General features: G+C 39.7%; 1 protein-coding gene across 2 annotated transcripts; it reads right to left on the bottom strand.

Moving 5' to 3' along the window:
• Nucleotides 1-484: 484 nt before the first annotated feature.
• Nucleotides 485-15528, bottom strand: LOC122972163 (glycogenin-1-like). Of its 2 annotated transcripts, XM_044338964.1 has the most exons (8): nt 15400-15528; nt 13262-13397; nt 12960-13134; nt 12692-12854; nt 4729-4855; nt 2389-2605; nt 1730-1804; nt 485-1446 (listed from the first exon to the last, which is right to left on the bottom strand). In XM_044338964.1, exons 1-8 carry the CDS (start codon nt 15404-15406, stop codon nt 1297-1299), a joined length of 1050 nt encoding a protein of 349 aa, XP_044194899.1. In that variant the 5' UTR covers nt 15407-15528; the 3' UTR covers nt 485-1296. The 2 variants fall into 2 exon arrangements, with proteins under 2 accessions (XP_044194899.1, XP_044194900.1); XM_044338965.1 differs by lacking the exon at nt 1730-1804.
• Nucleotides 15529-16242: the final 714 nt, after the last annotated feature.

Here is a 16242-nt window from a genome sequence, read left to right as displayed (position 1 = left end):
GAAGTACGTATGATTTAAACCTCTTGGCTCGCTGAACGACTCTGGGAAACAATTTTTCTCATGGGAAATAGGCTTAAGATAGTATGAGGCTCACTCATACTTAATTGTAGTCTTTTGCAGTACACTAAACACTTACAGTACAGTAAACTAAAACAGGCTACTGGTAGTGTTCTTATCCCATCTGACATAAATGGCGATTTCATTTAAGATAAACACATTCATTTCACCATAGCTCATCTTGAGAGAACTACTGAATTGTCAGAAGTGGATCTGTAACAGATGTATCCAAAGGGGTTGGTTTTCTATATGATGATACTTCATCCAGCCATCCTTGAATCTGACAAGTAGTATGAGCATCATAGCTACCTAATTTTACACACACACACACACACACACACACACACACACACACACACATATGAATGAACACATTATCCACTGGTATCACAGATGTTGAATCAAAAAAAGAAAAAAAGACACCTGAGCCAATTCAGTGTTTTTAATGTTTCCAGATGAAAGTTTTTGTGGTACAGCCAACATCCTGGTCAAGTAAAACGCCAGCAAGGTAAAAACCTAATCATCTACAGAAAAGGACAAGAAGTGCTAGTCCAAGAATAGATGGGATGATGGCAGTAGAGAGAGCAGTAGAGACACTAAAGGCACAGAGGATCTAGTGTACAGTATATGTATGGCTCCATGACCATACTAGGTGGCCTCCAGAGGTGCTGTAAACATGTTTTACGTCTATGTTAAACAGAGGCTGTTTCAATTCAAAAGCAAGAGAAATTAACTTCTGAGAAAAGAAAACATTAAAGCTCAGAAGACTGCTAGATGACTGCATAGTAAAAAAAAAAAAATTAAAGGAAAAAAGGAAAAATGAAGAATGTACATGTAAGAACTGTGCAAATCTTAGTCACACAGATATAAAGACCCAGTTCAACTCTTGTTGCCATCTCCGTTTTACAAAAAGAGCATTAACATGAACAAAAATAAAGTGTTTAATGCAAATGAATTTATGTTATCATAAATCTTGCTTAGCCTTCCTCGCAGTGTAGTAATGACAGACTTGCATAGATAATTTATAATATTTAACTTTTCATTTCACATTATACCATCGCTGTCTTTGGAGTGTGGAGGCGGTAGTGCTGGTGGAGGGAGAGATTCAACTCATTTCTGGTTGAGAAAAATTTATAGAAAGGAAAAATGCAACCTGTTTTACAGTATTTTCTTGAAAGACCTGTGGTGACCGTTTGTTGAACTGCAAGTGCTCTTCTGATACCCGGCTTCATTCCTTATTTATTTGAGAAAAGAATCAAGCTTTCTTTTGATATTGTCAAATGAGTCCATTCCCATGTAGTCTGCCTGACCTTGCTCCCATTTCTGCTTCCGTTCTTCTGAGGTCGGCTGGGGATGGACTGCTTGTGTGTGTGAAGTGGTGCTCGCCCCCTGTGAAAAATTATAAAAATAATGCACAAAGAAAAAAAAAAAGAGCAGGAAAACATAAAATTAATGAATGACAAGAGATACAAACATCGTAGAATGTACTCAATTGCTTTTGGAAGCATTGAACTTGCCATACGTAGCCTTTCCAAATTAATGGCCGCGGACAAACACATGCGAAAGCTCTGCTGTAATTTTAGAGAGTAGCATTAGCATTAGCATTAAACAAAGTGTCAACAAACAGCTGTTGACTGTTATGGCATAAAAATCAAACCCTTTTTCTCCATACCTGTACATTCTCATAAGTGACCGTATCAGTGTGCTCGAACTTTATCAGATGATTAGAAGGACAGTGGGAAATGTGCTATATCATCCAGAATCAGAGAAAATTAAAATAAAAAGATGTAAAGTATAATTTTAAAAAATGGGGGAAAAAACAAACATTTATGAAACAGGAAAATATATGGTCCTACATAAATACAACATATTTCCAAACACACTTACCTGCATTCACAATGCAAACATCAAAATCAACTCTGTGAATTGTTTTCTTTTTAAATAGGGCTGGACAACCAGGGAACCATGGTCAACGAAGTAAAAATCTTGTAAAAATCTCAAATAATTGTGATCATGGAAATCCTAAAGCAGTTATTCCGATAGGCTGTGATTTTCCTTTAGATTGTATGATTGAGTTTGAGAACATGTCAAATTACAGCTCAAAAATAATACATCTGTTGATTTTCTTGCTAACTAGCCACATGAATGTAACACAATAAAGTGACATTATAAAAAGGCAAATCCAGAAAAAAATGACATGATTTAACTGTTTGTACCCTCTTGCTCTGCCTGCACTCAATCAGAATAAACTTCTTCAGTATATTGACCAAGCTGAATGTAGTGTAAATGTAGGACTGCTGGTCGAACCAAACAAACATGATGTTGATTCACCTCAACAAATCCGGAGTGGAAAGGCTTCTCTCCATATTGATCCTGCAGCATGGGCACCACGGCACTTGAGTACAGATTCCACCAATCCAGAAGGAAGGTGGGATGTGTGGTGGCCTCATGCACATCTCCTACAATCTGTTTGGCTTGGGGGTCATATGTGTAACTCCATGGCTTGGTCTTCCCTAGGAAATGGACCACCTTAGCATTGCCACCATATCTGAAATGAGGAAAATAGTACATGTCGGTGAGAATTTGTTTCATCAGAGTTATGGTTAGTAAATTATAATAATTACAGTTTTTTAAAGTTATTTGTCTCCTTTAAAAATTGTAGCTACATGTTACATAATTTGCTGTAGGAAACATAATGTGAAAGTTATTTATCAAGGCAATTGGACAGTTTAAGTGGTCCACTTAACAATACTGTGGTTCCAAGCTTGTCATTAATCAACACCGTATTGGAAACACTGCTCAATTTAAAATTAGTATTGGAGGAAAAACTAGAAATATTGCCTTGCGGTTGTTTTCCTCCATCAACCAGTCAGGTTGTGGTTTACACCCATGTCTGTCCAGACTCATAATATTTGTAGTGAAGACTTTGCCAATAAAGCTGATTCAGATAGAACACAAAGTTGTAGCCATGACAGTAGACGATGCTAGTAATTTAAGTTAGCACAATAATATTTTTATGCCTCTGCGGCGATGACAGCTGTGGCAGGAGGCATTATGTTTTCAGGGTGTCTGTCCGTTCCATTCTCGTGAACGCAATATCTCAGGAATGCTCGGAGGGAATTTCTTCAAATTTGGCACAGACATCCACTTGGACTCGAGGATGAACTGATTAGATTTTCATGCCTAAAAGGTCAAATGTCAAGGTCACTGTGACCTCACAAAACACATTTTTGGCCATAACTCAAGAATTCATGCGTTAATTATGACAAAGATTCACACAAATGTCTAATAGGATAAAATGATGACGTGATGACATTTTATATCCAAAAGGTCAAGGGTCAACTTCACTGTGACATCATAGTGTTCTGCTAAAACACTTTTCTGGCCATTATTCAACACCATATCTAAGGAACAGAAGGGGAGATTCGGTCGGATTTGGTCGGATTCTGAATTGGTGACACTAATCTTGGGTCCCCACCTTGAAACTGTGATTGTATAGATCTGTGCTGCTGGGTGGGAGATGTGTGTGAAGCATCCATGTTTTAGCATTTGTAGCTTCTTTGAAACAACATCCATATTTCCGGTCTGTTAGCACCGACACCCTTCATGTTATCATCATTTTAAACTTGAACTTTTGAAACTGAAAAAAAAAAAAAAATGTTTGAAAAACCTGTATTGTGCGACCAGCTGTATTAAACAAAATGTGCAATCACAAGGGCGGAGGCAGCAGAAAGTTGGTGTCTACATGTTGCTGGCAAGCAGGAGTACATGTTTAAACAAGACATACAAATCAGAGTTTTAGAAGAGCTCTGCTGTCCTCAAGAATATTATGATGTGTTATTTTAAAAATCAGTCTGGCTCAGTGGATGAAATAAATCTATATAGACGTGTTGCTGTGAGGCTGGACTTTGTGTTTTTGTATTGTTCTGCACTACATAAAAAGGTGTTTATATTAGAAATGCTGCCAACCCCACATCAATTTAAATCTCTTTTTAGTATTGGCAAATCACATGCGAACACAAATAAAATCTTGTCCTAAGGGGTTTGTTTTCTTGTGTAAGTCAGGCCGCTAAGTACTTTTGCTGACAGCCGTCAACGAGTAAATTCATGTTTATCATCCATGTCATCCTGATTTGGTTGCCAGGAAATGCCAAACCTAAGAGCTTGTTGATGAGGTTTGTTTCTATGAGGAGAGAGGTTTTGATGCAGTAAGAGTGGGAGGGGGACAGGGGGGGCTTAAGACAGAGTACACAATGACCAGCCCTGGTGGCGAACATAAAAGGTCTTTAAATAAACTGCCCTATTTTGGGATTTGGTATCAGCTGTTGGGAGATCAGGGGGGAAATCCAACCCAGAGCTCAGGCCTGCTGGGGGACGCTACGGCAGAGCCCCTGGAATCTTCCTGCTCATCTCACTCGTAACCTGATGTCATATCGCCGTGTGACTACACGTTCATGTGATCGCGTATCTGCTTACATCTTGACTTGCTGGGGATTTCAGTCACATTGAGAAACTCTCTGCTGTAGTACAATACACCTGTCTTTTGAAGGATATAGTAGCTTAAACAGTAGAAGCACATCAAAATATGTTAAAAAATCACACCTCTAACTACTGTGTGAATGTTTTTTTGTTTTTTTAGAAACATGACCTCATTAGAAGACTAACACTTACTGCTTGAATGCTGGAAGGTAAGTATAGATGGCTATGCTGCTGAGGTTGTAGATGAAAGGAAGGTGTTTTGATATGTCAGCTGTTGCCCAGTCGCTGAAAAAGCCATTCAATACACCTTGGTCTCCTCCTGCAACACAGAAGAGAAAAAAAAAACAACAATCAACATTCATTATTACCTAGTATTCTGTGGGAAATGTACTGTACTTATCAGGAATAATTCTCTACAAATCTGCAGTTTCAGAAATATCCATCAGATGTGGTTAAATTCTGTGAAACCACTTACAGCGATTTCTCAGTACTTCTACAAGGTTTTACAAACAACTTATTCAGCTCAGGTTTTCTCTTTAGTTATGCTAGAGTTGAACTTCAGAGTAGATCCATATTGCAAATTACACTATCTGTTTTCATTTGTTTCTTAAGTTTCCACTAGTTAAATCAGATATGGTGCCTAAGATGATGCTTATACGTCTCTAAAAACCCAATAAGCAGCATTGCAAGACTGGCACTTTATAAATATATCCAATCCCCTTTTAGAGGGCATCTTCGAAAAACTTTTGAAAAGTTAAAGATTTAGTGTTAATGGATGGTCACCATTGAGAGGAAGAAGGCCATTTCCTCAATTGCACATGCATTGGTAGTGTGGACACTCTCGGCCAACTTACGCAATGCAGCTTGCGGAATACTTGGACAGGTTTAGTGCATAACTGGATATCTTCACAGAAAGAGGAAAAGCTGAGCAGAGTGCAGTCAAATGACCTGCACACCTGTATGCCAGTTTAAAATGTCTTTCTGCTTACGCTGGTCTACATTAGTCAGCAATCCCCTGAGAAGACAAGTCATTAGAAATGTTCCCACAGATTCTGTATACAGACCTAGATTTCTCTCTTTTTTTAAGTTGTTATGATTATTGAAATAAAATCATCTGACATGCTAGAGGGCATTGGTGGTTTGCCTCAACTGGTTTTCTAAAATCATACCATATGAAGCGATGCATGTGCACAGAATAGATTTATTGTGATCACAGTAGCTGCACAGAAAGTTAAAGGGACATCATGTACATACCATGTCTGTCACACATGCATTACTGCTGACACCCAACTCTCCACTGACAGCAAAATATCAAAGAGCAGTGTGTTGTGGCAAGGCTCTGTGGTATATATGTACATATATATATATATGCGTGTGTATGTATATATATAGGAAGGCTGGGCTAATATGCCACAATGCTGAGGGTTTATTTGACAGATATTTGACAATGATGGATTGCCTGCTGATTACTCACTGACCTCTAATACTCAAATCCGAAATCTGCTCAGCAACACCAGAAGGCTGCAGTATTTGTAGCCCATTAATAGACAGCTATGCAAGTGTGAGTGCTCTATTGTGCACTTACATCCCTCATAGTGTTGTCAATCAATGGAGCTAAATGATTAAATTCTGTTCTGGGTGTCAGAGGTGCATATCAAATGTGTGACTATACATGATGTTGTCTTTTAACTTCTACGCCAATGCAATGTTGAAATAACTGAACTCCTCTGCAAGTGAAAATTGTTGCACAAGTTACACCACCCATTCAATTAAATGTAGGTAGGTGTAGAAGTAGTGTGGGAAAGCAAGCAACCATAATTCAATTTCTTGAAACATGCAGGAGTATTAAAAACAAAGTCTAAAAAATTGTGAGTGAATTAAAATTTTGAGTGAACTTGCTGTTATTAATCTTACCACAGTGCTTGTGATGCTAATTGAGATAGTGGCAACACAGCAAACGACAGCAATATTTTCACTCATTCCCTGTCCAGGAGGCATTTATAATTTGAGTGTTGTGTTGTCAACTGCCAGGAGTTTTCAGTGAATGTTAACTGCAACTGCTGCCATCCTTCATGTCATTAATTTACCCTAAGTCAATGAAAGCAGTAGTATTTCATGTCTTTTGGCCACTTGGGGGCAATGGTACGAGCTGTAAACACAATCAATCAATCAAGTTTATTGGTCACATGTGATCATAAAGGTACACAGTGAAATGTAATCCTGTTCCTTCAATTTGTGGATGAAAAAGAGTTTAATAAACTCGGAATAAAATATGTGTGTATGATTGAGGGGGCGCAGTCTGCGGCAGTGACCTCATTTAGGATCCAAGTGGCCTGAGGGTAGAAGCTCTTCCTGAGCCCATCAGTGCTGGCTTGGTGTATTGCCAACCACAGCAGGGAGAAAAGGCAGTTATTCAGGTTAGCCTCATTCTTACACGACTGGTGTAAATATCCTTTAGGCAGGGTAGAGCACCACCCATTTTATGTTCAGCATGAACCACTCTTTGCAGGGCCTTGCCGTCCTGTTTGGTGCTATTTCCATATGAGGCAGTGATGTCAGGACACTCTTGATGGTGCAGAAGAAGAAATTGCTCAGTCTTTGAGGGGATACCTAGAATTTCCTCAAGCGTCTGAGATGAAACAGTCTCTGCCTTGCCTTTCTCACCACTGAGTCAGTATAAAGCGCTCAGGTCAGGCCCTCGGTGATGTGGACACCAAGGTACTTGAAGCTGTCCATCCTCTCCACCAATGACTTGTTGATTAAGGGGGGCATAGTTCCTTCCCTGCTTCTTCCCAAAGTCCACTATCAGCCCTTTACTCTTGCTGACATTCAGGAGTAGGTTTTTGTCCTGACAACAGTGAGTCAGATCCTCTACTACATTCAGATAGGCCTTTTCATTTTTATCTGTGATCAGGCCCACCACGGCTGTGTCGTCAGAAAACTTGATGATGGTGTTGGAGTCGAAAGTGGCTCCACAGTTGTGTATGTACAGGGAGTACAGCAGTGGGCTCAAAACGCATCCCTGGGGTGCTCCAGTATTAAGGATGAGGGTAGAAGAGGTGTTTCCACCGAACCTCACCACCTCGGGTCTGCCCATCAGGAAGTCAAGGATCCACATGCACAGCCTCTGTGAGGCCTGCCAGTCATTCAGGTAGGCTGTTTTTGTTTTCTTCAGCACAGGAATGATGGTGAACTTCTTGCAGCATGTGGTATCACAGACTGAGCCAGGGACAGGTTGAATATCACTGTGGACACCAGTGCTAGTTGGTCAGCACATAGTTTGAGGACCCGCCCACTGATACCTGGTAATGCTGCGTTCTCGGTATTCACTTGGTGTTGAAGGCCCTTCTAATGTCACTCAGAAAGGGTGATAGGTGTGAAAGGTGTGCCCACCCATCCATTAACCATTGCTTTGGCTGTTCAGGTGAGCAGGTGAGCAAGAGCAGGATAGGATTTTAATATTCCCGCTGTCACACCAATACTTATTCCCATAAGAACACGCCTCCTCCTTTTTTCTTGCCAGAGTCCTCTGTTCTGTCAGAACTGTATACAGAAAAAGAGTCACCTGGGTGAATAGCACTCTCTGGTTTTGCAGGATTTAGCATTACACATTACATTTCCTCATATCCCCTTTGAAACTGATGCGGACACGGAGGTCGTCCAATTTATTATCCAACATCTGTACATTGGCTAGCAGGATACTTGGCAGAGAAGATCTATGAGGCCGGGATTGCTGCCAGTGTTTAATTCCTCTACGTTTTCCTCAGTGTTTTTCCAATGTTGAGATGGATGCAGAGGTGGACACAGAGATGGTCTTGCTTTTCTATGTGGTCGGGATCATAGCCGGTGTTTATCCCCTCCGCCCTTTCCTCGATGTTTACATTTGAAAACCTCGACTGGCCAGGTAGCAGAGTCGGCAGGAGGAGGGTTTACAAAGTGATGAGTTGACAATTTCCCTATCCTGATGAGTGACTTGTAGTCATATGTTATTATTGTCCAATATTGTTCGCAAAAAGTACATCTTATATTGTAAAAATAAATGTAAAGAGCATAAATTTAGCAGCGCTAACGGAGAGGCAACTGAATAGGTCTGCGTCTTATAGAACAAACAAGAGTGTCCTATCATCACCCTACAATGTTGATATGACTACATATCAAGCTTTTGATCTCCACCAACAGGTACTCATCAATCTTGTCTGTCTGCTGTTTGGTGCTAGGCAGGTAGCATAAAGAAGGTTTAGCAGAGCTTTTTTTTAGCTGAAAACAGCTGCCTGCTGCATCTTGAAACCACACTGATGACAGTGGTGAGGGTGAATCAGAACAGTAAAGTTGCAGGTGGAAAAATCAAAACAATTTGCTGACAGATGCTAAAACAGTCTGTAGAGCTGGGTTCGTCTTTCACATTACACATAGTCATTTGATCCATTGTTAACAGAGAAATATTGATTAGTGCAGCTTTAACCCTCATCACTCAAATTCAAAATGTCTGGTGAAATGTTTTATTTTGACCTGACCTGAATTCATATCAAACATTCTTGTATATTAACCAAAATATTCCCCAGGCAGATGCCAGTCTGCACACACCCACACAGTCATGAGAAGACAGCTAATCGGCCTAAAGTGAAAACACCTGTGTGGGCACACCCTAGATGTGTACTGTAGAAGCTCCTTTTGATTTTTGATAAGTTTCTATGATTCCTTGAATTTTTGAAATTGTTTTACTTTAAACTTGGTTACACTATGGATTTAAGATTATTTAACAATAAATAAGAATTTGTTTAAAAGTACTGCACATTTACATGGATTTCTCCTACCAAACATGTCGGTGATAAGTCTTTAAACACACTAAAATGTCTTTGTTAAATAGTAATATGGGTACATCATACAGCACAAGTATACAGTATATTATGCATATTTGCATTTGTGGCTTGTTATTTCTTAAACTATAATGCATTGTGTATTATGGTCATGACAAAGGCTTGGTATCAAATACCTTCTTTTTGTTACTGACTGAAATGTGTCCATAGTTTCAAGTACCAAAAACTGTTTACAACCCCTGCTTGTGGCAGCACTGAATGCTTGATCAGATTTATTATAAAAAATATATAAATTTTCCAATGATACCAAGTCCTATTCATGAGTACTCAACTTTAAATAATACAACTAGACACAAGTATTTAAAATCTTTTCTCTGTGCTGGTGACTTGAAATAGCATTGCCCTCTGGGTTCGCACTCTTTTTTAAGCTTGTACATGAGTTCAGGATCTAGGGGCCCGACTGGAGGGCTAAACAGCCACTCATCCTCGCACACTTTGGCTAATTTAGAACTGGGGCAGCCCTTGTCATGGCGGTGGCTTACATAAACAGAACTTAGTAGACAGTTTGGGGAGCAGGGATACATTTGACGTGAACTAGGTCACCAGTTACACTTTTAACTAGATCTGAATTGAGCCTTGTCATCTCCTCTGTAACATTGTAAAATTTGCGACTGACCAGCTGATTTCAAACCACCAGGACGCTAAATTCTGACACAAGCTCATTGACTATTCATGTTGAATTGCTTCACCTACTCGCCATTTAGTAAGTCACTGGACTGACACTGGCACAAGATGAGACATTATTGGTCTTTTGACTTTAACGTGTAGCTCTTATAAAGCACAGAACTGTACAGTCTGTGAAACCGCAGACTACTGCAGTTTAAAATAACACACATAGCTGCTGTTTGTCCGAACCCACAACCTCCACTGGGGATTTCAAAACTTAATATGGGGCCGGGTATCTTCATTTTGAGGGGATGAGCAGAGCTCAGCAAGAATGTGCATCTAACTCTGCCAGTTTGTCTTGGCAGCAGACAGTACTGGAACCACAGATGCAGAGATAGAGCCTTCTGGGTTCAACCAACACTTGTTGCCTTTTCCTAAACAGTTTTTTAATATAATCATTGATGTGCAGAGAGGCAGAGGGCTGCATGTGTACATGATGTATTCCCCATACTAGAGCGGAACAGAAATGCTAAAGGTCAAAGCAACTTCAACTCATGCCCCAGTGCACATGAAAAGACCCTCCATGGCTATAAATAAGACAGCTTTACCCATTAGCACGCCATCAGGCATACAGACTCTGCCATTACATTCAAATATTAGGGGTAAAAATATAAATCAAATTATCAATTACTTGAATTTTCATTCATTCAATTTTCATCATTTCCAGGAAAAATAAAGACAATACCGTCTTTTGTCTATGGTTGTGATTGTGATGGCAGACAGGCAAAATTTCTGCCAACAATGAGTCGGCACTTGAAAGCATTGGCCAGTATTAAGCAAACTAATTGGTTTTTCCATTGAACTCTCTGTGGTGGAGTTTCTTTCACAGTAGCAGAGGGGAGAACAGCTTGTCATTTAATGTTAAAAAAGGTTCACTGCTACTAACAAGGACAAGCCAGAGCCCTACTGTAACATACTTTCTGTTTTGTTTATTCCACAACTGTTTCCTTTGTTTACTGTCATTCTTTGAGGTCACAGCACCCAGAGTAAACTAGGATATTAATTTGCATTTGAATGATATATTTTCATGGCTGATTTTAGCATAACACCTATCATGAGTATGAATGTTTATTCTTTACTTTGGGAATAATTTTTTGATAAAATAATTTAAATTAAGTTCAACTTAGCAGCTTTTTGAGGATCTATAAACAGCTTCATGGAGTTGGCTCAGTTGATAACAGGTCAGATTTGGTCTTAGGCCATAATTAGACCTTAAATTAAGATTATTTTGTCAAAATGAAGATGTGTCGTAGTTTATGCTGGTGGATAAATAACAAGAAATTGCAGTAAAGAAATGCAATTTAAGATATGTTTGAGGTCATTTTAATTTTGGAGGTAAATAAATTACACACTTCCACCAGAGAGCACTGACAAGTTTATTTTTCAACTGCAAAATGTCCCACACAGTGCCTATCTTGGTCACAACAACTGAACCGACTACTTTTTTAAAAAGGTTTCTTTACTTTGGGTGTTTACTGATTTCGGTCTCAAGAATATAACCTGAGAAGTTTATAATCTAAAGTCAGAAAAGACTTAAATTTCACAATAATTTGTTTCCTTTTTTATAACCCTGCAGTTATTAATAAAGGTTGACAGGAGTGGGACACTGTAAGAGATGAGGACCAGCAGTAACCTATTAATATAGGTGTGATATATCAAAATATTAATAATTGTAAGTTAGTAAGTACAGCATTGTACTAAAGTTCTTGGCTATACTTCAAAATCAGTTTTAATCTCATAGTTGTATACTTTAGCAAGTCCAAGTGTTTAAAAGAATACTAATAAAACTCATGAATGAATGTTCTGTTATGATAAAATGTTTACCAGATAATTTTGGAAAGTGTCTTTTAAAAAAGGCAATAGATAACTCAAGTGTTAGGATGATTCAACAGCTGTAACTTTTTCTGGAAAGCAAAGGTGGTAAATCTACAGTATATAAGAACCACAGAACTCCATAAGTCTCGACCAATGATCTTTTCAGACGATGATTTGAGAAGAGCTGTTCAGTAAACCTGATATGGAGCCAAAATGACAACCACAATTCAGTTACAGTACGCCTCACCGAAGGGAGTTTTTGAATGTCAACTGGTGCTCTGTGCATAACAGGGCCTCTCAAATTTAACCTCCACCCCACCCCAGCGAGCCCCTGAGAATAACTCAGCAAAGCTAGACGGTCTGTGACAGGAGGGCCTTGTCTCAGGGAACCAGGCTCGATAAAGGCCTTACTTACAGGAAAAGATAAACAAGCTCGGTTTAACATCATGTTACCAAGAACTCAATGTTAACTCATGGCAGGTCAAACCCTAAATGTTTGAGTACTGACTGAAAAAGACTACTGACATCAAAACTTAACAAGTGGTTAACCAGACATACTTGCAGTTCTAGACCTTTAAATCCTTTCTTGTAATGCATTTAGCATTGAAATGTAAACAGTGTTTTCTGCTGAAGCCAAAACTTGCTGTGAATCTCACATTTGAGAAGCTGGAAATAGAGAACGGTTAGCATTTTGCTTGATAAATTACTCAAATGATTAATTTTCTTTTGACTGACTGTTTCAGCATCAAAAAGAGTAGTGAATATGGAAAAGGATAAGCATCTCCCTCTTGGCTTACCGTCAAAGCTGCCGTGTTCTGTACAGTACTGAAGCAGTTTGCCATAAGTCTCCTCAGAGGGACGAAAAACAAACACACCAGAGTTGAAGCAGTCGGGCCAGCCAGGGTCGGGAGCAGCTGACAATTCATCTCTGTCAAACAGCTCATCTATATTTGAAAGCACCTAAGGTGGAGACATACACAAATACAAAGATGTTCACACACCTATTGTTGGAGCACAACGATAAGCATCTTGACCTTTTCTTTACTTCCTCAAGTGAAGTCTCACCAGTGTGTCTGCGTCCATGAAAACACACTTGGAGTAATGTGTGAGGGTCCAGCAGTGGAGTTTGGTGAAGGTGACACCCAGGTCTGGCCTCTTCATCATAGCCAGGTGTGCCGTGTCGCCACTGTCAAGCACGTCCACCACTCTCACCTCATCAAAGATCCTCCTCAGCACAGACCTAATGATTGATAACATTATGCAGTGACTCACCATCACCCATCAAGGTGGAAAACAAGATGCGACAGTAATGCCACAGAGCGTGATTGTGAAATGTTGTGCCACTGGTTGGAGGTAAGGTTTCTTACTGGCAAGGCTCTGACACTTGCGGACCGATGAGTGCCACCAGCTTCTTGGATGTGTTGTGGTTGCGCAGGGACTTGCCCAAAACCATGGCTCCCTTAGCATAGTTGTCATTGGTAGCCAACGTCACAAAAGCCTGGTCTGTAGAGGAGAAGAAGAAACACATTCAGGGTTGAGGTAAACACTCTCACACTATTAAATGTATTACAAGAGTTGCTTTGTGATGATGTGCTGAAAATGACTTTTTTGAACAAAATCAGACATGTTTACTGTCCAACTAGCTAAAACTCTTTACCATGGTGCTGGAAAGTCATTACAAGTAAAAGGAAGAGACATTTGCACTTTAAAATTTAAAAATCATTAATGTGGTAGATTTCTTTTAAATTAGACAAGTGTCCTGTTTAAAGATTGTCTAATTTTGACTGTCACACACTTATTGATCTTCTGTGTCTTCTACTTCACTTCATGGAAACAAATACTTACGCAAAATCCAGTGAACTTGCTTCATTTCAGGGCATAAGTACAACATGTACAATAAGTGGAGCAATACCAGTGGAACAACGAGTGCCAAACAGTGAGCTCCAACCAAGAACTTTCATTTTCTGAGTCTAAAAGAAGCCTTTGTTATCTGACTGCTTGACACCAAAACATGAATTTTACCATTGTTTTAGATGGTTGATCATTTTTTCTGACATTTAACTCCACTGTAACTGTGCTGCAGACGCTTGACATTATGTCAAGTCTTTCACATTTAGCTGGTTTTCTGCAGGTAGCCTACAGTATATAAAACATATTACCAATCAAAAGGTGAAAGTTTTTTAAGGCTGAACACACTGTAAACGTAAAGACAAGGGCCTTTTTATATACTTCATTACGAGCTGAATTTTCACAAGTGATATACTGTGGCCTCTGTGGCACATTTCACACTTGTTTCAAGAAAAATACCCTGTAAAAGACGTGCCAGATTAAATGTCTCGTTAGGGTGAATTTTATTGCCACCACCTCTAATGGCAGGGAGGAAAATCTGTCAGCTACCTGCCAAGCCATGTCTCAGAACAATGACTTGCCTGTGAGAGGACATATAAATTGAGATGATGAAATCAGCCTTGGCAGCTGGGGAGGTTGTGTGACTGTACCATGAGGGCCAACATGAATCCCATTTGGATTGTATACTATACCCCCTTGTTGCGCTGCTACCGATAATGAGCAAAGAAAGCACAACAGCGGTATGTATAAAATGTTAACAAGGTTTGAGTTTCTCTAATTTTGGGCCAGCCACTGTTGGCAGGAAAAGATGTTCTGTTTCAGTGCCTGCCCTCAGCTAGTGCCACACCTCCTTTCCCTCACGCCCCCTTTTCAATTGGTACACCAGGGCTGTAGTATTTATGCATGTAGTTAACATGAAACACATGACAAAGAAGTTTAATAAAGAAGGGAATTTGTTCAACCACAGCCCTTGATGATCAGTGGATTCACAGTACAGGCTGCACACACACATCACTTCCACTGGGTTGAATTCACAGTAAGATTTTTTACCACAAGTGGATGTAAGTTATGGATAATCATAACATATATGTAGGATAATGCAGTGGTTCCCAAACTAAGGTCAAGGGACCTGGGTAAGTCACTATAAGAGGTCCTTGTAAAAGGATTCAATCCTGAGGCAGCCGTTAGAAGTTGTCACAATTAAAGAATATAAAAAGATGTTTTAAACTGAGTTTTAGTCCCCATATGCAGCATTTATGTCTGTTTTTCATCTACATGACAAATGTGGACCACACGGCTACAGAGGCTGGCTGGTGGTCAAATGACAAGTACACTGTGTTATATCTGTCATATATGGTAATCTTATTTCTGACACACTATATGCCTTGGAAAAGTCTCTGCTCACTCAAGGCTGCTGCCAAACAAACATTATACAACCAAAGTCAGGAACAGTACGACATTTAGAGTCCCCTACCAACGACAGACATTATGACGCACTAATATTTAAAATTACATTAGGTGGTAGAGTTTTCTGGTTTAGCAAATTCTCTTGGAGTTAATTAAAACTTTACAAAACACGTTTCTAACATGCATGCAGCGGCTCACTGGAAGCGATTGCGCAGTATCGCGGTGTTTGAAATGTTAAAAGGTTACATACCAGCCATGACTGAAGAATAGAAGTCGAAGCTACTTTGTAGCCTGGACTCGAAGACACGGCAGCTTTGCGTTGAGGAAAGGACTGACTAAATATACAGAGGTGGATTTATACCAGCATGACAGTAGCCCGACGCAGCGTCATGTGACGGTCTCCACACACCCACCTGCTCCCTACATGAGCCTCCCCATACACACCCCCAGTGGTTCAGGGAGTTCAGATACATTCATGTACATTTATAAGTATTTAGTGTAAATGTTGAGGTGAAGTTTATATTTCTGGAGATACTTTATAGTGCTTTTTCTGTAGTCGCTTTTTTTTTTTAACTGGTCTCGAGGAAACAAATCTAAAAATGATCTGGAGCCAGATATGATTTCACATGTCAAGAACAGATGTGACCTTTCAAACAACTGTCATGAACCTCCCATGGCTGGTGTCAATTTTACTCATGACAATGTAGAGATGATGGTGATGTTGTAACGAGGTTCTCAGAGAAGAACAAGATGTTCCTTGATGTGCATTTGGCATTTTGTTGCCATCTTGTGGAATAAAGACTGTACAGCAACACAATGGAAAGACTTACGCATTTGTGGAGGTCTCTTGTCCTCTTTTACTGTACTACACAACAGTTAAAAGATTCACATATACAGGAAGTTGGTTCACAATTTTTCAAGTATGTCTTAAAACTGATTGTCAGGGCCCCACATGTACACTGAAACACTGTTTACGGTGATCACTCCTCCTGCTAATAATAGCCATTAAAAGATCCCTTTCAAACGTGCCTGTAGCGATGGGGGACAAAATCCAGTCTTCATTCTGTTCAAAATGTACTTAAAAGTTGATCTA

The sequence above is a fragment of the Thunnus albacares genome, chromosome 21, assembly GCF_914725855.1.
Source record: "Thunnus albacares chromosome 21, fThuAlb1.1, whole genome shotgun sequence".
NCBI lineage: Eukaryota > Metazoa > Chordata > Actinopteri > Scombriformes > Scombridae > Thunnus > Thunnus albacares.
Note: the sequence above shows the minus strand (reverse complement) of the source record. Positions and strands in the feature narration are given on the sequence as shown.

What these genes read in the sequence shown, in the direction of transcription:
- LOC122972163 (XM_044338964.1), bottom strand. An exon ending in TCATGGACGCAGACACACTG is followed by an intron (nt 12,855 to 12,959) that starts GTGAGACTTCAC and finishes TCTCCACCTTAG; the next exon opens with GTGCTTTCAAATATAGATGA. An exon ending in TACCTTCCAGCATTCAAGCA is followed by an intron (nt 2,606 to 4,728) that starts GTAAGTGTTAGT and finishes TCCTCATTTCAG; the next exon opens with ATATGGTGGCAATGCTAAGG.